This window comes from Colletotrichum gloeosporioides (genome assembly GCF_011800055.1).
Source record: "Colletotrichum gloeosporioides strain Lc1 chromosome Unknown consensus_54, whole genome shotgun sequence".
Classification (NCBI taxonomy): Eukaryota; Fungi; Ascomycota; class Sordariomycetes; order Glomerellales; family Glomerellaceae; genus Colletotrichum; species Colletotrichum gloeosporioides.
In genome coordinates, this window is record NW_025544699.1 from 389,573 (window position 1) to 413,723 (window position 24,151).

At 55.7% G+C, this 24,151-nt stretch overlaps 8 protein-coding genes across 8 annotated transcripts; 5 read left to right on the plus strand and 3 right to left on the minus strand.

The window, feature by feature from the left end:
- Positions 1-424: 424 nt before the first annotated feature.
- GCG54_00004613 (uncharacterized protein) lies at positions 425-2,005 on the plus strand (the record flags this gene model as incomplete). The annotated part of the gene is made up of 1 exon (XM_045404659.1): positions 425-2,005. One exon carries the CDS (start codon positions 425-427, stop codon positions 2,003-2,005), a length of 1,581 nt encoding a protein of 526 aa, XP_045262602.1.
- Positions 2,006-2,871: 866 nt separating this feature from the next.
- GCG54_00004614 (putative 26S proteasome subunit rpt4) lies at positions 2,872-4,298 on the plus strand (the record flags this gene model as incomplete). The annotated part of the gene is made up of 4 exons (XM_045404660.1): positions 2,872-3,082; positions 3,200-3,586; positions 3,660-4,116; positions 4,178-4,298. The coding sequence occupies 4 exons, from the start codon at positions 2,872-2,874 to the stop codon at positions 4,296-4,298; spliced, it is 1,176 nt and encodes a 391-aa protein (XP_045262603.1).
- A 4,853-nt stretch (positions 4,299-9,151) lies between these two features.
- GCG54_00004615 (Glutamine--fructose-6-phosphate aminotransferase [isomerizing]) lies at positions 9,152-11,676 on the plus strand (the record flags this gene model as incomplete). Its single annotated transcript, XM_045404661.1, has 5 exons — positions 9,152-9,156; positions 9,323-9,393; positions 9,498-9,729; positions 9,826-11,402; positions 11,456-11,676. The coding sequence occupies 5 exons, from the start codon at positions 9,152-9,154 to the stop codon at positions 11,674-11,676; spliced, it is 2,106 nt and encodes a 701-aa protein (XP_045262604.1).
- Positions 11,677-12,179: 503 nt separating this feature from the next.
- On the minus strand, positions 12,180-13,323 carry GCG54_00004616 (Proteasome subunit beta type-7; the record flags this gene model as incomplete). Its single annotated transcript, XM_045404662.1, has 3 exons — positions 12,180-12,793; positions 12,871-13,018; positions 13,084-13,323. Coding segments are annotated over 3 exons (1,002 nt in total), but the record flags the coding sequence as incomplete, so codon positions are not given.
- Positions 13,324-13,835: 512 nt separating this feature from the next.
- GCG54_00004617 (uncharacterized protein) lies at positions 13,836-14,860 on the plus strand (the record flags this gene model as incomplete). The annotated part of the gene is made up of 2 exons (XM_045404663.1): positions 13,836-14,360; positions 14,444-14,860. The coding sequence occupies 2 exons, from the start codon at positions 13,836-13,838 to the stop codon at positions 14,858-14,860; spliced, it is 942 nt and encodes a 313-aa protein (XP_045262606.1).
- Positions 14,861-15,344: 484 nt separating this feature from the next.
- GCG54_00004618 (uncharacterized protein) lies at positions 15,345-16,850 on the minus strand (the record flags this gene model as incomplete). The annotated part of the gene is made up of 1 exon (XM_045404664.1): positions 15,345-16,850. One exon carries the CDS (start codon positions 16,848-16,850, stop codon positions 15,345-15,347), a length of 1,506 nt encoding a protein of 501 aa, XP_045262607.1.
- Positions 16,851-17,525: 675 nt separating this feature from the next.
- Positions 17,526-18,746, plus strand: GCG54_00004619 (Sterol-4-alpha-carboxylate 3-dehydrogenase decarboxylating; the record flags this gene model as incomplete). Its single annotated transcript, XM_045404665.1, has 1 exon — positions 17,526-18,746. The coding sequence occupies one exon, from the start codon at positions 17,526-17,528 to the stop codon at positions 18,744-18,746; it is 1,221 nt and encodes a 406-aa protein (XP_045262608.1).
- A 966-nt stretch (positions 18,747-19,712) lies between these two features.
- On the minus strand, positions 19,713-23,420 carry GCG54_00004620 (Rho-type GTPase-activating protein 1; the record flags this gene model as incomplete). The annotated part of the gene is made up of 4 exons (XM_045404666.1): positions 19,713-20,180; positions 20,237-22,257; positions 22,310-23,006; positions 23,070-23,420. 4 exons carry the CDS (start codon positions 23,418-23,420, stop codon positions 19,713-19,715), a joined length of 3,537 nt encoding a protein of 1,178 aa, XP_045262609.1.
- Positions 23,421-24,151: the final 731 nt, after the last annotated feature.

A 24,151-nucleotide genomic window follows, 5' to 3' on the forward strand; every position in this document is an offset into this window, starting at 1 on the left:
TGACCAACTCACTTCGCTCCCTCTCTGAAATCATACCTTGGTTACCTCGCCTCACCTGAATCAACAATACGCCGTACGTCTGTCGAACCACCAGCATACGTTCTTTCTTCGGAGTCTCCTCGTCGCCTTCTGGACGCTGCTGTGCACCCAGTTGTCTCGACGGCTATAGCTCATATCCTGTCCGCATTGCTTCCTACATACCCAGCTGCGACATTGTTTGGCTCCCCCTCACGTTATCCCGCACATGGCTTGAGTACGCCATCGTCACCAAGCTGAGACGAGACACCAACATATTCTTCGGACGATCGCCGCAATACCTTTAGAGCTATTTAACACCACCAAGAGCACTGCCAGTATTTGCCCCCCGTCTCTTCAGGATTAGCCGAATCTTCGAATTTTCTCGTTTCGTGTTCCGATCGAAGCCATGGCTACAGCAAACGAGCAGCCTCCAGCTCTCCGATGCGATTCCCCCTCGCCCGAGATCTCCCCGACTCCGGCCATCGGCGCCTGTCCCGAACTTACACGATGCGTGTCGACGGCGTCGTCTGTTTCCCACGGGTCCGCCACCGATGGCCACTCCCGCGACTCCTTGGGCAGCAGTACATACTCCAGACAATCATCCGACAACTACAGCCGTCGCTCAGATATGAGTATCACGTCTTCAAATCGCCAGTCGACTTGCAGTATGGCCGGCCGGTCTAACAGCCGTCGCCGGGGATTCGTGCGGCCCCAAGGTACCGATTTTGCTGCGAGTGCCCGGCATAGAGAGAGTGTTTTGAGCTTGGGAAGCATCGCCCATCTGCAGTACTACTTCTCACGAACCGGTCTCCTCGATGGAAAGGGTGGCCAGCTGGCGAGAAAGAACAAGGCGAAGGGAGGTCTGGACCTCTCGTCTGTGAGCAGCTCCGGGATGTCCTCGCCAAAGATTGGCTCTGATGGGGAGGCTTCCTTCCCTTCGCTCAGTCCACTCCTCGCTGGGGACCAGTTTGCCGGAGCAATGGTAGAGTCTCCCACCGAGGACGACGACTATTACTCCGACTTTGAGGACGACGCGGACGTTCTGCCGCCCACGACCAGCACCTACATTCACAGAAATAAGCCAGTGCCCAAGCCGCCAACGATCGAGGAGCTCAAGAGTGACTTGACCGAATCTCTCGACAAAGCGGGTGCCTCATTGAAGAAAGCGTGGGAGAGCAAGGCGGAGAATGCCAGAGCGGCGGCGGAAGCTACGTCAGCCCAGAACACGCCAAAGAAGGGCATGGGTTGGTTTGAAGTACAGGGAATGCACATTCTCGATGTCATGACGCTAGCCATTCGTGCAGCCAAGAACTACTACACTGCCCACGAAGTTCCGGAAAGACTAGACGTGATCAAGTCTGAGAAGGAGATCCGCACCGAGCTTTTCAACGTCATGGAGACGCTGAAGCAGATGGCCACGCGAAAGTGGGCCGGTGGAATGAAGGAGGACGAGTACAACACTCTCAACTCCTGGATCCAGGGACTCTTCAGCATGCTCAAGACCGAAGAGAAGATGGTCGAGGCAGAGAAAGCTGAGCGCAAGCGCTGGACGTGGATGAAGGGCGACTGGACTGGCCAGGAAGTCGAGAGGGAGTTGGCGTTCATGGCGTCTCTTGCACCTCAAGCTGAGTCCATGCCGGAGTATACGCCTGCAGCTTCGGCAACCGAGTTCCCCACGCCTTTCTTGCAAGCTTTGCAGAACGGTATTCGACTTGTCGAGCTGCACAACGCGGCAGTCAAGCTGTCGAAGCGACGCTTCGGTCTCATTACCACATTTCACACCGACACAGAGAAGCCTTACCGCTGTGCTGACAACATCCGCTACTGGGCGAAAGCAGCAGAGCTGCGATGGGAAATCCTTCTGAAAGTGGATGCACTTGGTGTTGTATACAACAGCAGCCCTGAAGTCTGGATCAACTTCGAGGCTGCAGTCATGGAGTGGAGCCGCAATGTCCGTGAAGAGATCACGTCCGAGCTGGAGGGTTAAAGACATGAAGCATCTCAGGATACCGTCTTTACGATTGATGCCCCCCAAATACCCGTCTTTTATGGAGTTTCTGGTTGAATCGGTTCTCTTTTGTTATACATTTACCCTGGGGAGGATTATCTACTGCCTGCATCACATATATGCATCTACAGCTTCGCGCAACTTATTCGTATCAATAGCTATTACCCCCGGGAGGAGGAAGACTGAAGCATGAGACGTCAATCTGTCATCGCACAACGCGATAGAGTAGTAACAGGCGTTGGGACTGTCATTTCTTATCATTCTATGTACATACTTGGAGGTAAATTCTCTTTACTGACCCCAATATTTTGATTATCATCTTTGCTTCCCTTGGTCCTCGTGACGCCTCAATTCCTTCGGGCGCCAAGGACAATGAGAAATCAAGGAGAAAATAATTATACATTGTGCCAGTAAAGCTGGAAGGCAAGCCTCCTGCCCGATGTCTTTGTCACTAGTAGACGTTTTCTCCATGATAAACAGCAGGTAGTCCAGTGGACATTGATTCCAGGACATTGAGGTCCTGTGTCGGATTTGCGCTTGATCCGCCCCGATAGCTCTCAGCCAATCACATCGCACGCGGGAGAGCTACAGTGGACGCAGGGATGAGGCGCTAGCAGCTGAGCCGTGCTTTGTGAGGCAGAAGGCTACAGCGGGAGGTACGTCTGCACATCAAACCTCCGAAAACAACGATTACATACGCCAGAGCTATCCACCATCCTCCATCCACCTCAACCACAACATCACCTTGCCCGAAGCGACACTGACACGAGAACACTCCTTCGTCCCTCGACGAGAATTCGAAATTTCGGTCCTTCCTTCCTCTCGACCACACGCATAACCCAGAGATGTCTTCCGACGAAGAACGCCAGAAGGCTCTCGACTCTTACCGGGGCAAGCTGCTCGAATCGCGGGAGTGGGAGGCTAAGCTCAAGGCTCTCCGCCTCGAGATCAAGGACCTGCAGAGGGAGTACGACCGCACCGAGGATAACATCAAGGCGCTGCAGAGCGTGGGTCAGATTATCGGCGAGGTTCTGAAGCAGCTCGATGACGAAAGATGTGAGTCGAGAGCATCCCGCCTCCGCTTCCTTCCCTCCCCACCGCCGCCACCATCACAACACCCGCACCTTGCGGGATCGTCCAACGCTAAACGCTGACCGTATCGCTCGCAAACAGTCATCGTAAAGGCATCCTCAGGTCCCAGATATGTTGTCGGATGCAGGTCAAAGGTCGACAAGGCCAGGCTCAAGCAGGGAACTCGCGTTGCCCTCGATATGACGACACTCACCATCATGCGAATGCTTCCCCGCGAAGTCGACCCTCTCGTCTACAACATGTCGCTGGAGGACCCCGGTCAGGTCAGCTTTGCTGGTATTGGAGGTCTCAATGACCAGATTCGCGAGCTGCGAGAGGTCATTGAGCTCCCGCTCAAGAACCCCGAGCTGTTCCTGCGCGTGGGCATCAAGCCGCCCAAGGGCGTCCTGCTCTACGGTCCTCCTGGTACAGGAAAGACGCTGCTGGCTCGCGCTGTGGCCAGCAGTTTGGAGACCAACTTCTTGAAGGGTATGTGAAGACCAATCCTACATTCAGGGCACATTGTGTGGTGGACAAAGCATGCTAACTACTGGTTCCATAGTCGTCTCGTCAGCTATTGTCGACAAGTACATCGGAGAGTCGGCCCGTCTGATCCGTGAGATGTTCGGATACGCCAAGGAGCACGAGCCCTGCATCATCTTCATGGACGAAATCGACGCCATCGGAGGACGCAGATTCTCCGAGGGAACCAGCGCCGATCGTGAGATCCAAAGAACGCTCATGGAGCTGCTGAACCAGCTTGACGGTTTCGACTACCTCGGCAAGACCAAGATCATCATGGCGACAAACAGACCCGATACCCTCGATCCCGCCCTTCTCCGTGCCGGACGTCTAGACCGCAAGATCGAGATCGCCCTGCCCAATGAGGTGGGACGATTGGAGATTCTCAAGATTCACGCCTCTGGCGTCGTGACGGAGGGCGAGATCGACTTTGAGAGCGTGGTGAAGATGAGTGATGGTCTCAACGGTGCGGACTTGAGAAACGTGGTCACCGAGGCGTAGGTCTACTCCTTTCCACCCCAAAATTAGGTGGCATTTACTAATGTTTCACTCCTACAGCGGTCTCTTTGCCATCAAGGACTATAGAGATGCGATCAACCAGGACGACTTCAACAAAGCGGTGCGCAAGGTTGCCGAGTCCAAGAAGCTGGAGGGCAAGCTGGAGTATCAGAAGCTGTAAAGTGGCGATGACGGCGTTGCCATCATGATGATGAATACGGGGGTGAAGATGCAAAGGAGGAACAAAAGACGCCGAAAGAGGGCGGCTGGGACAGGCATCATCGGGCCCTTGGCTGCTCCGGGAGTCTTTAATGTGTTAAACAGTGTACAATACCCGAGTCCAGGTTTGGGGTTGTTGGCGGCGGGAAACTTAGAGATGGCGGGCGTGCGATAGAGGCAGCAACAACTGAGTCCCAAAACGCATCATGCGACCCCGTCAGTTCGTATCGTGAACGACCCTCGTGGTATCTTGTCGAGGTTTCTCCCAAGGAGCGTGCGCCGTTGCGTTGATCGTCGGCATGGACCTGATGCATCACGAGACGCATTGGCTCCCGTATCGTTGCAGAGACAGGTTTTAGACTGGGGCGTTTTCTCTTATCTCTGCGCCCTTTGCAGGCCTCCCGGTACGGATGCTATGGCATGTCATTCTTCCTTCCCTTTCCCTTCCTTCTGTACGGAGGCTCCCTCTTCCTCCCCGGCGAGGCTGGGGTAGGGATTGCGGCCGAGCGCGAGCTTCAGCTCCGTTTTTGAAGCTATTGATAGTGCACAGCCTCGGCTGGGCTGGGGTCCTGGTATGGGCGGCATACCTTACGTATGGCCCGGAGGAAGGCGAAGCTCACCCGGTGCCACGTGCAGAGCTTCACCAACAGCAAAAAGGTTTCTTGGTCCTCCTGTAAACCCACCGCGCCGGGCGGCATGCGAACCGTAGTGGAGGGGATGTCGGCTCCCGGTGCCAGAAACAAACCCAATAGTGTAGAACCCAAGTAAGTGTAGGGCTGGGGGGGGGACCGAATGGAACGGAACGGAGAGCTATTCTGTTGAGAAGAGGGGTCCTGGGCGTCGGTGGTTCGGGCAAGCCACAGTTGTCTGACGGATGCCTCCGCATCTATTGTGCCTACCTACCACAGCTTACTATGTAGGGGGTGAGTTTAGGTGGGCGAGCTCCGTCTCGCTGGATGCACTTGAGCTTCCGGGTGCCTCGAGTCGAGTCTTACATGATCTCTTTCTCTCTGACAGAAGACCACATGCTTGTGATCCTGTCTGACGGGGGAGGAAACAGCCAACGGGTGGAGACTGGGAGGTCGCACACTGTAAGCCTCGAAGCTCCAGAGGATCGAGAGCTCCTTGGTTCTGCAGCTGTCATTCGCCGACTTCGACCTGTTATGCAAAGGAGAAGGCGGCTGCTGAAGCTGGCTGCATGCGGACGGCGACGGCGAGACGGCTCTAGCTGAGACCGCATCATGTCATGGGTGATCTCGCACGGCAACGAATAGAGACAAAGGCCAGCCACATGTTTTCGATGCTGGGAGGATTGCGGTGAGATTCAAGATGAGTAGCTGCATGCGGGAAGTCCATTGCGGTTGGCTTGTCAAGTCTTCGCTGTTCGAGGCGCGGACGTCCATCATGACAGCATCTCGGACTTCTGGCCTTGTGTTGGTCGGTTTTTGCAGTCGAATGGTAGCAGTCGTTGTCCACCCTTACACCCATCCATCAATCCCCATGTGGTGGCCCGTACAATCCTATCCTCGTCGTCCATCTTACCGTTTCCAGGGACCGTGGAACATGGCACCCACTTGGAATCTGACATCAGAACGGTTTTGGGGCCTGGGCAGCGCAGCGCAGCGCGCAACAAGCGGCTGCGGCTGGCAGAAGTTCGGCCGTGTTGTTGGTCTGCCGCGGCGGCGGTTGCGTTGCGCAGTGTTCATGTCCTAACTCCATCTCCCCCATCTGGGTCGGGGCGATGGGTGGTGGCATTGAGAAATGCCAGATGGTGATTTGCAGCCTAGCAGGGGTTCTCTCATCGGTGCGGCGTGTTATTTTTGGTGATTTTTCCTTTACGATGCCTCGGAGTGGACGACAGGTAGCCCCTTTTTTGGCCCGTTCGCACGATTGCCATTGAGGCTGTACCTTTTTTAGTGCGCTGTCCCCTTCCTTTTTTCTTCGTACCTGGACGCCCCCCACCTTACCACGTCTCCTTGGCTTCGTCAACCCCGGGCCCCCCTCCATCCAGTGGGTGCAACCAGCAACCGAGCCAAGCAAGCAGCAGAAACCCAGAAACCAGGGGACCCAACTGTGGGAAGTCCTGTCGGCTGGTGTCGCAGTGCCGACGATCCCCACTGGATTTTTTCTAGCGTTGAACAAACAAGGTGCCTGCACCCAGAGGACTGGGGACCGAGACCAGGGAATACGAATGATGTCGGCGATGGAACCCCTCTGAAGAAAGGCGTTGGGCAGCTGGTCGAGAAGTTGTAGGGTCGGGACTCGGGAATGACGAAGGCAAGTAGCCGTCCGCATCACACCCAAGAGTAAGGGGATGCTTTTGAGGCGACACGGCAAGGGCGTCGAGTGCCGGATTAGGAGGGGTCAATGACGACGAGTACGGAGTGCGGACGTTGGTCGTGTTAACGGCAGATCTGGGTTCCAACTTCGGGCGGTTGATTGGTCCTTTCTTTTGGACTGGCCCCTTTTTCGAACTCGGCTTGGATTCGAACGAGTTTTGCACCGTTTTGGCATGTAAGTCCAGAGAAAGACAAGTGATGGTTGAGGTGAGGTGGTTTCTTGGTTCGGGTCTTGGGATGCGGTGAGAAAGGATTGGACGAGGGAGTTGGGGGCCACATGGGATGGATGATGGATGAAGGGGGGTGTGTTCCGAAAGTGAGGTAAGGCAAGGTATGGAATGGTAGCCGTCCGTAGCCTTGAGGAGGGCGCCTCGGTCTCGTCGTCAGGTACCTTCCTACCCTACCTCACCTACTGGTGTTGAGGTAAGTTAACCGGAGGTGGGAGGGCAGACGGGTGAGGCGTTGCCTCGGGCTCGGGCAGGTGAAGGAGACAGGGTACAAGATTGAAAGCATGGGACTCGACACCCAGCAAAGCATCTGGAGAGCATGTAGCCAGGGCTGATGAAGACTGCCCTGCTTGATTTGATGCGATGCTATGCTTAGACGGAGCTTGTCCAAGTTGGTGCCTACCTAGATACTTGGTGCTTATTTTGCCGGGTGCCTGGCGAGCTAGGTACGCATCCGATTTGGGAAAGACAGCACGGGCAGTGTAGCAAATGCAGACAGCTTGCAGATGGTGTAGAATTCCTAGCGGCTGCACTGGACTGTGAAGACGGGTGCGGGTGACGGCCGCTTTGAAGAAGTTGAACTGTCGTCGATATATGGTGTCAGTCCCCAGTATGACATTTTTTGAGATGAACTCAAGGCGATGGAGGAACTTGGAGGAGAAGATCGACCACGGCCACCAGCATCACTATATCCGTAACAATACGTTAGATGAAAAGCAAAGGGCGTCCCGCGTCCGTCATACTTGGCGGTACGTACCGAGGACGATCTTCTGGGCTAGTGTAGCAGCCGAATGGCTCAGCCAGGGAATGGCGCCACAGTCCAAGGAAGAGGAAGAGCCAGCCTGGGAGGAGGGCCGCACTGGACAATCTGAATGGCAGGTCTGAAGTAGGTTAGAGGCGCCTGCAACTAAGTAAGACTGTGTATCGAATAATAGCGGTCAGCTTCCGTCTGGAAATGCAACTTTTCCGGGCACTGACTGATATGCTAGAGATGTGAGGAACAGCAACGCCAGAGAAGAAAAGTCTGCACTGTGGCCGGCCTTCCAGAGCAACACGGGGTCTCCTGGTATGGTGCACATAATAAGATGCTCTGCCAGGTGTTAGTGTTGGTGACGAGCGATGCAATGTGTGTGGTTGCCGGTGAGGTGGGGCACTCCAGAGCTGCCCCTCACCTCCTGCTTCCAGTGTCCTCAGCTCGATATGTGGCTGGCCAGGTCCGTGGTCTTCTTGCTGCTGCCACTGCTGCTGCTGCCACTGCTGCTGCTGCCACTGCTGCTGCTGCCCCATTGAACCCAGCCCAGATCCATTCGTTGCCCCAGCGCCTGCTGAGTCCTGACATATGCCACCCCGGTCGAGATATGTCAGACACCCAATTCTTGTCGCGTATCGTATCCGCGAGGTAAGGTAGGTACGAGTACCGACCGACCGCAGTTGCCATCTGCCTGCCGTCCCAAACATGCAACGCAAGCGAGCAAAGGCAAGCCAGACATTCATGGTCTAGACGTTCAAACGGGAACGTGAAGACATCTGTTTCGCCCGCTTGCAAAAGTCCATCAGGACAAACTTGGGAAAAAGGGGAACCTTCAAGCCTCCCGTCATTGTCACGGGCCAAACATTGCTTGCTCTGCTCTGCTCAAGCTCTCTAAACTTTTGCCTGACGTCGGGTAAGTGCCAGTGCCAATCCCGACTTCAACCTCAACACTGGAACTTCAGCTTTGGCCGTCATCACCAGAGTCGCAAAATAACAAGCACAAACCAGTGTCTTGTTTCCTTCTTGCCTCAATCCATCGACCCATGCCTGACTTGGCCTGCCTTCTTAGCGCAGGCAATAATACCTAGGCCGACAACGTCTGCCTCTCAACTCAACCCGTGCCTCTGTACGAATACCTCTCCCCTCCCCCCTTCTGTCATCCATCAATACGAGCACGCCCCTGCCACCACCCCGCCCACCGCCCACCTCCACGCCTCGCACACCTCTGGGCGCTACTGCGTGCTCTCTCCACGTACACAATACACACCTCCCCTCCTCCATCAGTTGTTGTCCAGCACACACATAAAGCTGCTCAGCTCCCGCCTCCTTACCACTGGCTTTGCCTTGTTCATTCTCTCTCGATCCAACTATCCGTCTCTCTCGCTCTTCTTGATACCCCTCACCGCCGCCTCTAAAGACCTATATCCCCGCCTAGGTCCCTCTCTGCGAATTGGTCTTTACGTCTTTTTTTTAGGTCTTCTTTTGCGCTGAAATCAACATGTGGTATGTCTACCTTTCTCCCCCAACTCTCCCCCGCTCTCCTGAAAGCTTGCCCGCAGCCTCCCCCCTCCATCCAGCTTTTGCCAGCTGAAAAGGGGCCCAGGCATACGCCTTGGAAGCCATTGGCAACACAGTAAGCAGTAAGCTGACAGGAAATTCTTCCCAACAGTGGCATTTTCGGCTACGTCAACTACCTGGTGGAGAAGGACCGCAAGTTCATCCTCGAGACTCTAATCAACGGTGAGTACACCGCCTCCTGAAAGCTCCAATTGGAGCCATGCAGCTCCACCAGCTCATCCCGAGGGGCTGCTCTTGACTAACGAACCATCTGTTCTCTTCTCTAGGTCTGTCGCGTCTCGAGTACCGTGGCTACGACTCCGCCGGTCTGGCTGTTGATGGCGACAAGAAGAACGAGGTTTTCGCCTTCAAGGAGGTTGGCAAGGTCGCCAAGCTCAAGCAGCTCATCGCCGAGTCCAAGGTCGACGAGACCAAGTACTTCGATTCACATGCCGGTATCGCCCATACTCGCTGGGCTACCCACGGTCCCCCCTCTCGTCTGAACTGCCACCCCCACAGGTATGTGTGCACTTTTCGCGAGGATACCAGCAAACTTTCCACTTCAGCCTTCTTACTACATCAATGACTCAGTGGCTAATGATCCTTTCCCTGCAGGTCCGATCCTACCTGGGAGTTCACCGTTGTCCACAATGGAATCATCACCAACTACAAGGAGCTCAAGACTCTCTTGAGCGCCAAGGGCTTCAAGTTCGAGACCGACACCGACACCGAGTGCATTGCTAAGCTCGCCAAGTACCTCTACGACCAGCACCCCAAGGTCGGCTTCACCGACCTGGCCAAGGCTGTCATCAACGAGCTCGAGGGCGCCTACGGTCTGCTGATCAAGTCCGTTCACTACCCTCATGAGGTCATCGCTGCCCGTAAGGGCTCTCCCCTCGTCATTGGCGTCAAGACGCAGAAGCGCATGAAGGTCGACTTCGTCGATGTCGAGTACGCCGATGAGCAGGCTGCCCTCCCGGCTGAGACCGCATCCCAGAACATTGCCCTCAAGAAGCAGCAGGACAACTTCTTGAACCCCAACGCTCTGCTGGGCGCTCCTGACAAGTCTCTCCTCCACCGCTCCCAGTCGCGTGCCTTCATGACCGACGATGGCATGCCCATGCCCACCGAGTTCTTCCTGTCCTCGGACCCCTCCGCTATTGTCGAGCACACCAAGAAGGTCATGTACCTCGAGGACGACGACATTGCCCACATCCACGAGGGATCCCTGAACATCCACCGCCTTAAGAAGGCCGATGGCAGCTCCAACGTGCGCACTATTCAGACCCTTGAGCTTGAGCTCCAGGAGATCATGAAGGGCAAGTTCGACCACTTCATGCAGAAGGAGATTTTCGAGCAGCCTGAGTCCGTTGTCAACACCATGAGAGGTCGTCTCGACAGTGAGAACAAGACGGTCACGCTTGGTGGTCTCCGCTCTTACATCTCTACCATCCGCAGATGTCGCAGAATCATCTTCATTGCTTGCGGTACGAGTTACCACTCATGCATGGCTGTTCGTGGCGTGTTTGAGGAGCTTGCCGAGATCCCCATCGCTGTCGAGTTGGCATCCGACTTCCTCGACAGACAAGCCCCTGTCTTCCGAGACGACACCTGTGTCTTCGTCTCCCAGTCTGGTGAGACTGCCGACTCTCTCATGGCCCTCCGCTACTGCTTGGAGCGTGGTGCTCTGACCGTCGGTATCGTCAACGTTGTCGGCTCCTCCATCTCTCTCCTCACTCACTGCGGTGTCCATGTCAACGCCGGCCCAGAGATTGGTGTTGCGTCTACCAAGGCCTACACCTCCCAGTTCATCGCCATGGTCATGTTCGCACTCTCTCTTAGCGAGGACCGCGCGTCCAAGCAGAGACGTCGTGAGGAGATCATGGAGGGTCTGGCCAAGATTCCCGAGCAGATCAAGGACATCCTCACCCAGGACCAGTCTATCAAGGAGCTCTGCTCCAAGACCTTCCAGAACCAGAAGTCCCTGCTTTTGCTCGGCCGTGGCAGCCAGTTCTCCACTGCCCTTGAGGGTGCGCTGAAGATCAAGGAAATTTCCTACCTTCACTGCGAGGCTGTCATGTCTGGTGAGCTGAAGCACGGTGTCCTGGCTCTCGTCGATGAGAACTTGCCCATCATCATGATTCTCACCCGTGACGATCTCTTCAAGAAGTCGCTCAACGCCTACCAGCAAGGTAAGTTTGGAAAAACTCGCATGCATTCACGTTCTGTCACTAACTCGCAATAGTCATTGCTCGTAGCGGTAAGCCCATCGTCATCTGCAACCCTGCCGATGAGGAGTTCAAGTCCAGCGAGGCCGAGAAGATTGAGATCCCCAAGACCGTCGACGTCCTTCAGGGTATTCTCAACGTCGTTCCTCTGCAGCTGATCGCCTACTGGCTCGCTGTTATGGAAGGCCTTAACGTCGACTTCCCTCGCAACTTGGCCAAGTCTGTCACCGTCGAGTAAACAGTTTGTTAGCAGCGAACGAGGTTGAATATTTTCTTGTGAGGTGCTTTTCGCCATTGGAGTTGGGTTGCCAAAAGGGAGGCCGGCCCTTGGCTTAATGACACAGTGGGCCATGAACAGATGAAAGCCCTCGGATGTATTACTGGATTTTGTGTCAAAAGGAGGGAATGGTCCAGCATGGTAGATTTAGGGCCTGTCAAGATAAAGGAGCGTATGTTTAAAAAGGTTAAATGCCAGAGAAGAGGCAACCTAAAGCAATCAATGAAAGCAATATTGTCTATTTCATTTAGTGTTGTTGCGCTCCCATTCCCCGCGACCTTTCTTTCGTATTGCGGATGACACGTAGAAGGAAGTCGATCTCGGACTTGCTTCTTCTGCTGCTCTCCAGAGTCGCCGTTAGTCATCCCAGATGGCGAGCCGAGAGCAACTGTCCCATTTAACCAGTAACTGTCATTTGATTCCTCTATCCCATCGTATCTTCCAGGAACTCCTTTCTCTCCACCTTAAACAACCTGCGTGCCGTAGCCACGAATCCGTTCCGCGAACTTCCAGCTCTGCTTCTCCAGCTTCTCGTTCTCCTTGAGGTCGACACCATCCTTGGTGACAATGGCAATGGAATACGAATCCAAGCTGCGGGCGTCACGGTAGAAGAGCACCTTCATGCACTCCTTGATAACCTCGGTGGCCTTCTCCTTGGTCAGTTTGGCAGCTGCCTCCTCGTCGGGGACGTAGCGGCGCATGATGGGCTGTGCCAGAGCAGAACCGAAACCGGTGGCCAATGAGGGGGAGGTGAATGTAGTGCCGAGGAGATCGGCCGCGGCAAGGAACGGCTTGCCTGCGTCGTCCAGGCCGGCGACGAGGAGATGGTTCCAGAGGGGGTCGAAGTCGGAACGGCGCTTGTACATGAGCTTGGAGAGGTACTTGTGCAGGTTTGCAGCGTTGAGGCGGGGGGGTTGATCGGTGGAGAGGTCGTAGGACTCCTCAATGTCGAGGGACTGGAGGTGGCGGTCGAGGAACTGCATGTCGGAGACGTCGCCGCCAAAACCCACAACGGTAGAGTCGGCAAACTTGCGCAGACGCTTGACGTCGGTGAATCGAGCAAGGGAGCCGTAGGATGCTGTTATTGGGGTTCAATTGTCAGTATTCGATCGTCTTTGAGGTGCTATGCTGTTGGAATGATGAGGACGGGCGTACCCAAGTTATCGGCGGCGATTACGACACCCTCGTTGAACTTGATGGCAATGACTGATGTGCCCGTGACGATGGGGGCTTGTGTCGCTTGGTTGGGGCCGTTGGGGTTCATGTAGGAGGCGTTGTAGGCTCCGTAGACGTCGTCTCTAGGCTATGAGAGGGGTTCAGTCTGTTAGTCCCATGATTAGAGGCTGAGGGCAGAGGTAGGTTGCATACACGGCCCCAAGCTTGCGGTCTGTGATCCATGATTATCGATAGTATCTGGTTGAAGAAGGAGGGGAGGGGACTTGGCGGTAATGGGTGTCGATATCGTGGGTGGAGGGAACGGTGGCAGGATGTTTGGTGATGGTCGTCGGTATGTAGATGTAGCTGGGGGTTGCTGTGCTTAGCTTCGCGTCCCGTGGATGCCTCTGCCGCCGGCTGCCAGGTGCTGCTGGTGGTGCTTGCTTGCTGGGCCGCTGCGTCAGGGTGGTGCCTGACAAACGGGGCTTCAACTTGAGGTGGGCTTACCGAAAATGGTCAGCTTGGAGCTGTACTATGGTAGTGGTGGTGGGAAGACCGGAGAAGTAGATGCTACTTTGATTTCACTATCGCTATCCACGATCGGCAGGTACTCACTACAGACAGCTCCAGGGGTCAAGGTAAAACAAACAAGGAGGCCGGCCAAGGTCAGGTCGCATGCTCTCAGTCCCTCCTCGCCCGTCATTCCGTCAACACCACAGACGGCACTTGCAGCAGCGAAATCTCCCAACTGCTCCGTCGCCCTACAATTGGCTTGTTCCTGTCTCCGGGACATCGCTTGGGACACAGCCATCCATACCTCTCTCCCTCCCTCCCCCCCATCCTTTCATCAGCCCTATCGCGGGCTTCCCAACTACATCTGCACAAAACATCTCCGATAACAGCTTAGCTGTGCCCACACAACAAACAAATACCCCACCTTCAGCAAACTTGATTGCGCGCACATCATGTTGACAGCAATCGGTCGCGCAGCGGGCCAGCGCCTGGTCATTCGCGCCGCGCCATTGACCGCCTCCCGAGCCGTCCCGCGCGTCGCATGCCGGGCCTTCTCGACCACCAAGTCGGCGCATCTCCCAGCCAAAGCCGCCGCCGCCTCGTCCACCAAGACGAAGGCTAAGAAGACGACGACGACAGCTGCGAAGAAGAAGCCCGTTGCGAAGAAACCGGCAGCGAAGAAGTCCGCGGTCAAGGCGAAGAAGGTTGCTGCGAAGAAGCCTGCGAAGACTAAGACGGGCCAGGGTCGCGGTCGCCCCCGCAGAGCCCCGACACCCGAGGAGAAGCTTAAGGTCCTGAAGAAGGAGTTGAAGCAGGTTGCTCTGCTTGCCAGCGAACCCTCAAACAAGGTCACGTCCGCGTGGATGGTGTATCAGACAGAGAGGTTGAGGGCAGAGACAATTGCCAGGGAAGCATTTGGGGATCGGATTACAGCTTTCGCGGAAGATTTCAAGAACCTTTCTACTCACGAGCTCCAGGTAAGCTTGTCTATCGGCCAGAGTTGTCCTAGGCCAGGGAACGACCGTCACATGAGGATGTTATGGCTAACAAGTTAATATAGCGCCTCCAAGAGACGGCCGAGGCGAACAAGCTCAAGAACAATGCCGCGTACAAAGCTTGGGTTGAATCCCACACGCCGCTAGAAATTAACAATGCCAACAACGCGCGTAAGCGCCTCCGCGCATTGAGCCCCAAGGAGGAGGGAAAGCGCCAGGTCAAACCGAGATCAATTGTTGACGAGCGCTTGCCCAACCGCCCAACGTCAGCCTTCTTGTTCTATGTCAAGGCGCGTTGGGCCCAAGGTGACCTTCCCTCGGCGATCGGACCGGCGACCAAGGCTATTGGTGAAGAGTGGAACAACCTCACAGAGGCCGAGAAGGCCCCGTACCTGGCGTTGGCAAAGTCCGACATGGAACGATATGAGCGGGACGTCAGCAACGTCCTGGGACGTGAGGTCGAACATCGCACTCGCACTTGAGCTCCGTCGGCGCTAGTCTTGGTTTGCCGGCGGCAGGCGGGGTATTCTGCTCCAAAAGATGCGTTTGTGTGTAGACACATATCTCCGCGTATTGGGACATCCGATGAAAACTTCTACGGGGCATGTTGCGAGCAAAATCGTGTGCGATGAACAAACAGGAGAGCTGTGTCAGCAAAAACTGCTACTTTCATGAGCATGCGGGTTCCATGATGGCACTGTTACCGGTTCGATCATCAGAGGGCAGGATGACGGTGCGGTGTTGACTTTCAGATACCAATATTGAGAGGTTTCGCAACCAGTCTTGTAATGAGATTTCTCCGTGTATACATTTATCCAGCGACGCCTCTGCCAATGCCATTTGCACCACAACAGTGACGCCATTCGTTTCCAGTCCGACTCTGTGCCGCCCAACCGAATGTCAAGAAACGCCTCGCTAGCTCAGTGAAAGAAAGTGCTGCCAAAGACGCCCTTGAGACAGTCACCCCTACTCGTCCGCCCCGTCCTCCATGCTGTCCCCTGACTCGGAGTTGCCATGCCCGTTGGTAACCAGAATCACTTCCCCAGCGCCGTCCACCCACCGAGCCGTTTCCGTCTTCAAAGCCCTCTCGCTGGCAAGGTAAAGCGCGAGGTACACATGCCCGGTGACATATCCCCAGCAGTAGACCCTCAGCCACGACCAGTCCTCGGCGCGCGTGCACCAGACACCCCACCCCGCGAACCCTTCGAGGATGTAGTCGGTCAGAAAGTGCCACGCCCGCTCGCGCAAGGTCGGTCGCCAGCCGGTCCAGTCGAGTGTCCAGTGGCCCCTCTCGAACGGCCGCAGCTCCCTCATCTGCTCGACGGGCCGGAAGCGTTTGTCGATGTTAAGCTGCCGCGCGAGCTCTCTAAGCTTGGGCGTCAGGAGGTCGTCTGGGGTGAGTTCTGCGTTGCCGACGGGGGGGCCCTCGGGATGAATCTCGAGGCGTTCGAGGTAGTTCAGGTGACGCGTGTTTGGTGGGCGTATGATGCTGTAGAGATCGTCCGGGATGACGTGCCCGGCTATGGAGGGGCTCCGCGTTGCTGATCTGGATTCTGATATTGGCGCGGAGCGCTTATGGCGCTTGCGTGGAAGAGGTGAATCGGAGTTGCCACGAGAGGATAGCGATGGCCGCTTTCCGGAGGCCTGGCATGGTGTTTCTTGGATCACCTGGTCGAGGGGTGAGCCCTCGGGTAGAGGTCGCTTCCGCGCTGGGAAGGGTGTGTCTAGAATGACGTTTTCTGCTGGAGGGGATGGGTGCGGTGGCGGGACGTCGCTGGTTGATGGGGGTTCGCTGGATGTGACCAGAACAACCTGCTCATCGTCTTCTCCGGCATCTTCCTCCTCTTCCAATTCCTCTTCTGGGCCCTGCGAGAATCGCAGAACTCGACGCTGGCTTTGCGACGGGATCTGCTGGGAAGCTCCGGCTCCTTGACTCTCGAACTGACATGCCAAATGCTCAAAAAGCCGACTTGGCGACGAGAACTCGGCAAGGCTGATGTCGTTCGCTGGCTGAGAGTCCCCAATTACACTTGGAGGAGCCACCCAACTAGATTGTGTAAACTGAGTCTCGGCCTCCGGTTGCGATGATTGGGGTAGATCCTGTACTGCTTCGGCTCTACCAAGGATCGGGGAGTTTCTATTGTCCAAAACACTCCTAAAAGAAAGTTGGACACTTCCAAATGAGGCCTCTGGTAGATAGTATCGCACTGGTGGTGACGACGGCAGCTGGGTTGCCTCGCTGTTTGGAATCGGTGCGTAAAAGGGTATTGATGGTGAAGATGATGGCTCAGCCTGTGAGCTGGCTATGTCTGTATCCACATTGCCTTGTGGAAAGCCGTCCAAGACCTTTGTCTGGCCTGCTGGTTGAAAGTCGAGATACGCCTGCGCCAAGGCGCGATACCTGGCATCGTCAACAGCTTTGCACGGCGCTGCGACGTGCACTAAGATCTCGATGTTGCCATTCGTCTCCATGACGACCGCAGGCTTATGTGAGGTACGCGCATCTCATGAGAGTTGTCGAGGAACAAAGATTCAATTTAGAGTAAGAATTTTTTGTGGCCCAAGGAGAAACAAAATTTGCCACGGTTCAAATTGAGACTTTTTGCATTGTGTGTTCGACCACCAAGGTCTTAAAACAGGCCAGCTCACATCAAGAAATTGAGTTCCGTCACTTGAAGATTGCAAGTCGCGACTCGCGAGGTTCCCAAAGAGCATGGCAACCCGCAAAGTCAGTGCGCTTTTCGAGGTGGGGCACCTAACTTAATGCCCCCTGCCCCTCAAGTCGCATTCAGAAACCGGGGGCCCAGCCTAAAATGCATTCCTAGCGCCGCTGAAGAGCTTGGGGACAGAAAGGTCGACTGTACCACAGGCTCCGACGGCCCCCTGCATGACGGACACGTACCCGGTACGCAGCTGTCAATCGAGTGCAACCAAACCACCAAACTTCAGATTGGCCCATTCGCGCGCGCGCCGCAAACCGTGCATTGCGTTACCTCGACCTTATTCCCAGCTCTCCTCAGGGACCAGAGAAACAAATTCACCAACGGACGACTCTCGACACCTCCTTCCCCGCCCGACCGTTGCTCGCACTTGGACGCAAGTCAGCTCCAAAGTCCCTCCCAAGACAAATCGCCCTCCCCCAAGAAGATGTCTTCCGAAAAGGCTCCCGTGCCAATCGATCTGGGCAAGGTCCTCGTCGTCGGCGGCAATGGCTTTCTGGGCCACCACGTCGTCAACCAGCTCCTGGCCGGCGACCGCTGGCAAACCAGCTCCGTCTCCGTGATCGACCTCCGCTGCGCGAACAATCGCAACCCCGCCGCCTCCTACCACGAAGCCGACATCACCGACACGGAAAAGATCAAGTCCATCTTCGAGGACGTCAAACCCGACGTCGTCATCCACACCGCCTCGCCCGCGCCCCAGGCCGACGGCCCCGTCGCCAAGGACCTCTTCCGCCGCGTCAACATTGATGGCACCGCCAGCATCATCGCCGCCTGCCAGGCCGCCGGCGTCAAGGCCCTGGTCTACACCTCCTCAGCCAGCATCATCAGCGACAACACCAGCGACCTGATCAACGCCGACGAGAGGTGGCCTGTCATCCGCGGCGAGCAACAGTCGGAGTACTACTCCGAGACCAAGGTACACACCCGCGCGCAATGCTGCTCCTCCCCTCTCCCTCTGAAGAACTTCTATCTCGCTGACACAAACACGTCTCTCTCTCTCCAGGCCGCCGCGGAAGAGCTCGTCCTACAGGCAAACCGCCAAGACCCGTACCCCCTCCTCACAGCCGCCATCCGCCCCGCTGGCATCTTCGGCGAGGGCGACACCATGGCCACGCACCAGCTCGTCAAGATCTACCGCGAGGGCAAGACGGGCCTCCAGCTCGGCGACAACGACAACCTCTTCGACTTCACCTACGTCGGCAACGTGGCCCACGCCCATATGCTCGCCGCCCGCATGCTCCTGGCCACCATCAAGTCCAGCATCATCCCCCTCGATAACGAAAAGATTGACGGCGAGGCCTTCCTCGTGACCAACGACAGCCCCATCTACTTCTGGGACTTTGCGAGGGCCATCTGGCGCGCCGCCGGGTCGGACAAGGGCACCGACCACGTCTGGAAGATCCCCCGCGAGATCGGCGTCGTCCTGGGCTTCTGCTCCGAGGTCTTCTTCAGCATCATCGGCAAGCCCCCCATCTTCAACCGCCAGCGCAACATCTACAGCTGCATGACGCGCTACTACAACATCAGCAAGGCCAAGCGTCTGTTGGGTTACCGCCCCATCGTCAGCCTGGACTCAGGTATCAAGAGAGGTGTGCAGTGGTTCCTGGACCAGGAGAAGGCGGGCAAGGTCAGCGTCAAGGCGTGAGAGGTGACGATATAATGATGACGAGCGGTGATTTGCAATCTGACTATATCTCCCAAAAGAAAATGGTGATTTTTTGGTGTAAATATATATACATAACCCCTACCATAAAGGGGACTAATAAACGGCCTGCGGCCACGTCAAGAGCAAAAGACAATATGTTAGGGGGAAAAAAGAAGCAATCAGTAGCGACAGAGAGTATCACGAGGGAAACCTGCAGGGAAATGTTTTCCCGCTTTGATCGCATTAGCGAAACTATCTGGTTCTTTCACCTCGTTCGAGCTACAAAAACAAGGCTCTTGTCGCCTCGCACAGCCTTGAGCCCAAGGCAAAAATAGGCAACTTTTCCCCTTCATCCCCTCTCGCCTGTCGCCTTCTTGCTCCTCTCGAAGTCTTCAAAAATGGCAATCCGACATCCCCAGTCCAACAAACAGAAGCGAAGCTATGGTAGGTCTCGCGCGCAAGCCAAGAAGAATTCAAGGCTCGGTCAACCCATGTGAATCAAACATCCAGCCAGTCCTGCCCATCGACAGGTCGATGGACCCTGAGGCCATACTCCAAACCAAACCGCCAAACCAAAGCCAAACCTCCCTCATCCCCAGCAAACGACCAATCGTGTCGTGAAAGAAGACCAACAGACTGCAAGAGTCCCTCGTTTCATGGTCTGATGCTTTACTCTCAGAGAAGCTAAGAAGTAAAGGGTTCGAAAAAAAAGCTTTGAAAAGAACTCGAAAAATTCATTCATGCCGCCTTGTCGTAAGTAGAAGTAACCGAACAAAAGGGAAATCTTTTTGTTCCTTTTGATCAAAAAGGGTTAGGAACGCCGCCAACGATGCATGGATATGTGACTCTCAAAACCCAAATTGCAATCCCGATAGAATGCATATGAAGAAGTGCATGCGAATGGATAGCAGCACACTTCGTTGTGTGTATGTGTGCACAGCCTGCCGCCTTTGTGGCCTAACAGGGCTATGTATGTCCACCAACTCCCACACCACCGTTCTGCCGTCCCCAAGCAGCAGAGTTGCGCCATTCACGCTTCTGAGCATCAGTTGGGCCCTCGGTATCAGAGTGCTCAGGCTGGTTGGCATAGGGTGAGGGGTGACCGTTCTCTTCATGTGGCCGCCACCTTTGAGGAGGTGTGTTGGCGTTGGGATGAGGATGGTATGGCAGGACCATGGTAGGCAGAGGATCCTGTACAGGGCGGACACTGCTCTCTTGCTGTTGCCACAGAGCGGGGTCCGTCTCAACTCGTCGGGGAGGTGGGCGGGTGGAGTTGTCCGGTCTGTTAAAGACCTCATTGACTTCGCCCAATCCTGGTCTCTGGCCGATGCGGTCCTGGTAGCGCTTCAGGATGTCCTTAGTGCTCAGATCAGCGCCGTTTCCAGAACCAAACACGAACGGATCATTCACAAGATCCATGAGCTCGTCAGGAACCTACAACGCAATATTAGTTAGTGATGCTGAAACAAGCGTGTGAGTGTGGAACATACCAGGCACATCTCCTCGATGTAAGTGATCATGTCTTGCACAGCAACAATAGCGAACATTGGATCGCTGTCCAGAGCAGGAGCTTTGTTGCTACTGTAGAGAATGTTGGGCGCGATAACAGTCGCCAGGTTCTTGATGTCCATTCTCGAACCAGCTTCTTCATCGACCTGATGGAAAGATCCAGCCCACTTGAGGAAGCAGAACAGAATCTCCAAGGAGTCCCTGTGGACCTTGGGAAGTAAACAGCAGATGAGATGAAGATACTGCTTTCTCTTGGCGTCATCCTGGATCTTGGCAACAACGATCCAAAGACGTTGAAGCTTAAATGTCATGAGGGGGTCGGGCAGCTCGCGCAGGTAGCGCTTTAGCAGCGCAGCGACTTGCACAACAGGCTGGTCCATGAAGCTGATGTTATCGCAACCCTCACGGTCAATCCTCTCCACAAGTTCAGTGAGCTTCTTGATGTTGCCGTTCTTCCTGAAAACACCCTCGACCGAAAGGTCCATCTTTCTCATGGAGCTGATGATATCATCAATGATGGCAGGGATTTTGAGAGCTCCAGGTCCAACGCCATCCGTCGACTCGGCACCGTCTTTCTCAATGATAATCTCCAGAGGCACTCCGAAGATGCCCTTCTTCTTGGCATTCTTTGGCCGGTCGTTCTTGAACGCCTTGCCCAAGTTCTTCCAGAACGTGGGCTGCTTCCGCGACTCGATAAAACTTAACAGCTCGTCCAGAGTAAACTCGTTCTCGACCGCGGGATGGAGAGTCAGGACCGCCAAGTGACGGACAATGAAGTACTCTAGGCCCGAAAGTTCCGAAAAGTACTTCCTTCCCAATCGCTGGGGCAAAGGGTCACCTGCGCGGATCTCGGCCTCTCTGCCCGCAGACTGCGATCTCTGGTGACCCATGGGGTCAGTTGCGGGCGATCGAAAAAGCTCCTGGCGGCCAGGCTTGTTCTGCTGCTCCTTGACTTGCTCAGCCGCGACAATCCTGGGGATGTCGTCTAGCGTCAGGGCGTCCTGGTGGTTGAACATCTTATCCGTCGTTCCTTCGTCGTTTGGACCGCGGTCTTCGACGATCGAAAAACCTCCATCGCCTCGTCCAAGGTCCTCGCCGGCAGATCCAGGGCGGACGCTGCGTCCCTCGGGGCCATCCATAATGCGCGAGGTTCGGGCCTTTCTGAAGCTAGATGATAAGTGCTTGTCGAGACGAGTACTCCTCAGGCGGCGGACGTCGTTCAGCGTGTTCTCGTACGAAGACTCGCGGTTGTGCTCTCGTTGATCTCCAGCGTATGATTTGGAGCGGTTGTCAGAGTTGAGGTAGGGTGCCTCGCCTGGGGCAAGAGTTCGAGGGCCCTCGCCTGGTCCGTACCCATCCATGTTCTGGTCATCGTTCTGCCGAGGCAGGGCACCGCTGCTTCGGAGAATGTCCAACAACCTTGCGAGCGCCACCTTGAGAAGGAAAACGTACTGCTGCAACTTTGTGACATGCTCAAAAGGTGGCATGTCGTCGCTGTTGATGCCGACACAGTTGGTGCACCAGATCGAATTGTCGAATGCGTTGTAGCGCGCCTCCTCCAGTTTGCGGCCGAGCTCCTTGTTGCAGCTTTTGCAGCCCACACAGGCAATATGCCACCGTCTTTCTGAGTTCTTCGCACACTCATCCTCGACTGACTTGTTGCAGAGCGCACAGTGATCCGAGTCCTTGGCTGACAGCCGAGAGTTACCGGTGATAGCCTGCAAGGTGTTGTCGTCAATCTTCACAGTGTCCAGCTCATTAAGGTCATCTAGGAATTGGTAAATGCCGTCGGAGCTCTTAGACTCCTTCTCAAGGCGGAGCGCTCCCTGGAGACAGATGCGGATGAGGAGCTTGAGGTAGTGGGCGAGGCCTGTGACGAGGGACAGAAGCTCCTGGGTGACGCCAAGCTTCCGTGCTCCCGTGTCCTGGGTCTTGGACAGCAGAGAAAAGAAAGACACTATCTTCTTGCAAAGAAGCTTGGCTTCACGACCGTACGATAATCCTATTTCTAGCCAGTTAGCAAAACCCGCAAGACGTACGCCAGAGTAACAAACCTTTCAGCTTCAATTCGTCCATGGAAAGGTCCAGACGATCGGCGGACTGGAACAGAATTTCGACATGCCAGATGAACTTCTTCGCGACGAGCACGCCGTCGACGTAGGCGCCATTGCTAACGTGCAGAAGCATGTCGGAGATGCAGGCAGCGGACGACTCCTCGAAGGTGGACAGGACACTCCAGATGCGGTAGACTTTCTCCTCCATGCGCTCTTCCTCCTGCCTAATGATTTCGCGCGTGGCGGGGTCATCGCTCTCCTGGGGTATCTCGGGGGTTTCGCTCGGCTGTGTAAGTCGTACATTCCAAAACTTGTGAATCATGTAGCACTCGGGATGCCAGTGCTGGTTCTGACCGTTTCTGAAGATCTCCACAAACTGCTTGAGAATGGCAGTCTGGCAGCCGTTGCATCGTTGCGCGAACTGCGTGGAGTAGTGGTAGTGGCAGTACACATGGCCGTCGTGCTCATAGTAACTATCTTGAGCACCGAAGACTGTGGGACACATTGAGCATGTAAAATGGTCGACATGGTACTTGCGGTCGAGCGCGGTGATGTAAGAGCCACGCAGAGCCCCTCCGCACTTGTAGCAGAGGAGACCAAGCCTGCGGAAGTAGTCTGTCTCGCACAACGGGTATTGACCCTCGCCATTCTCGTCGTCAACGGGGAAGAACTTGGAGGCAACAATCTGGCCGCAGTCCTGGAAGGGCAAGGGTGTTAGAAGGGTCCAGAATGTTTAAGGGGGGAGGGTCTCAGGGCGTACTCGACACTTGAAGCAGTCCAGATGAAAGGTTCCATCCAGTGCGCGCACGAATTGGCCGGTGAGTGGCTCTCCACACTTTTTGCAGATTCTCTGTTGACCGCTAGCTGATCGTGCACCACCTCTTCCCTTGGATCTGCTGCGTTCGCGGCTCTGTCTCGGGTCGCCCTCTCTTCCAGGGGTTCTGGGACCAGGGGAGCGTGAAGGCTGCTGGTTTCGATAATTGCTGTTGTCGGGGGTTCTGCGTCCTCCGTTCTGCCATCCTCTCTCGCCAGGGTACGCGGGTTCCATAGGGGCGGCGGGGTGGGCATGCAGACGGTCGTCGGGCGCCGCATGATCGTAATCCGACGCCATAGTGAAGTGGTGTGTCGGTGTGTGCAGGCTGATGGTGTGTTCGAATTCGGGACTCTCAGCTGGCAGGGCGTCGTGGATTGAAAAGCGGCCCGTCAGCCTCGAGTGTCGGACTTGGGAATTGGCAGGAAATTATCGGTCGGCATCAGCTGGACCGTAGATTGGCCGGGGTCGTTGTTGAGGAGATGGGTATGTATTGGGGCGTCGAATTGAAGGAGTCGGGTCGTCGTCGCACGGCGGCGGTACGGTGCTGAGCAATACTAAATAAGTCGGGTAATGAATGGTCGGCAGCTACTCGCGTGACTGGGTGACGACGGCAGGCCACGTCGCTGGGCACCGGGCTGAAGAAAAAGATGACGGATGTGGGAGAGAGAGAGTGGTGGTCGGGATTGAATTTTGGGAGGTGAGTCGGTCGAGGCAAGGACTCGAAGTCGGGGACGGGTCGGGGTCGGGTCAGGGTGAGGGTGACCTGAGCCTAAGATGGTAAGGTAGGTAAGAAGAGCACCGCACCTACTTTGCTGAGGTGAGGGTCGGGGGATGGAGACCAGGTTAGGGTCGCTGAGGTCAGGTTGTGGTTGTGGTTAGGTCGTTACGGGCTGTATCCGAAGACCAGCGGCAGGGCAGGTAGATGCTGCGCGGTGTGCAAGGCAAGGAAGGCACTTGGGTGAGGGGACCGCGTACTGTGGGCTACCTTAGCTGCTGCACCTGGCTTGTGGCAGTGGGCGGCAGGCGGT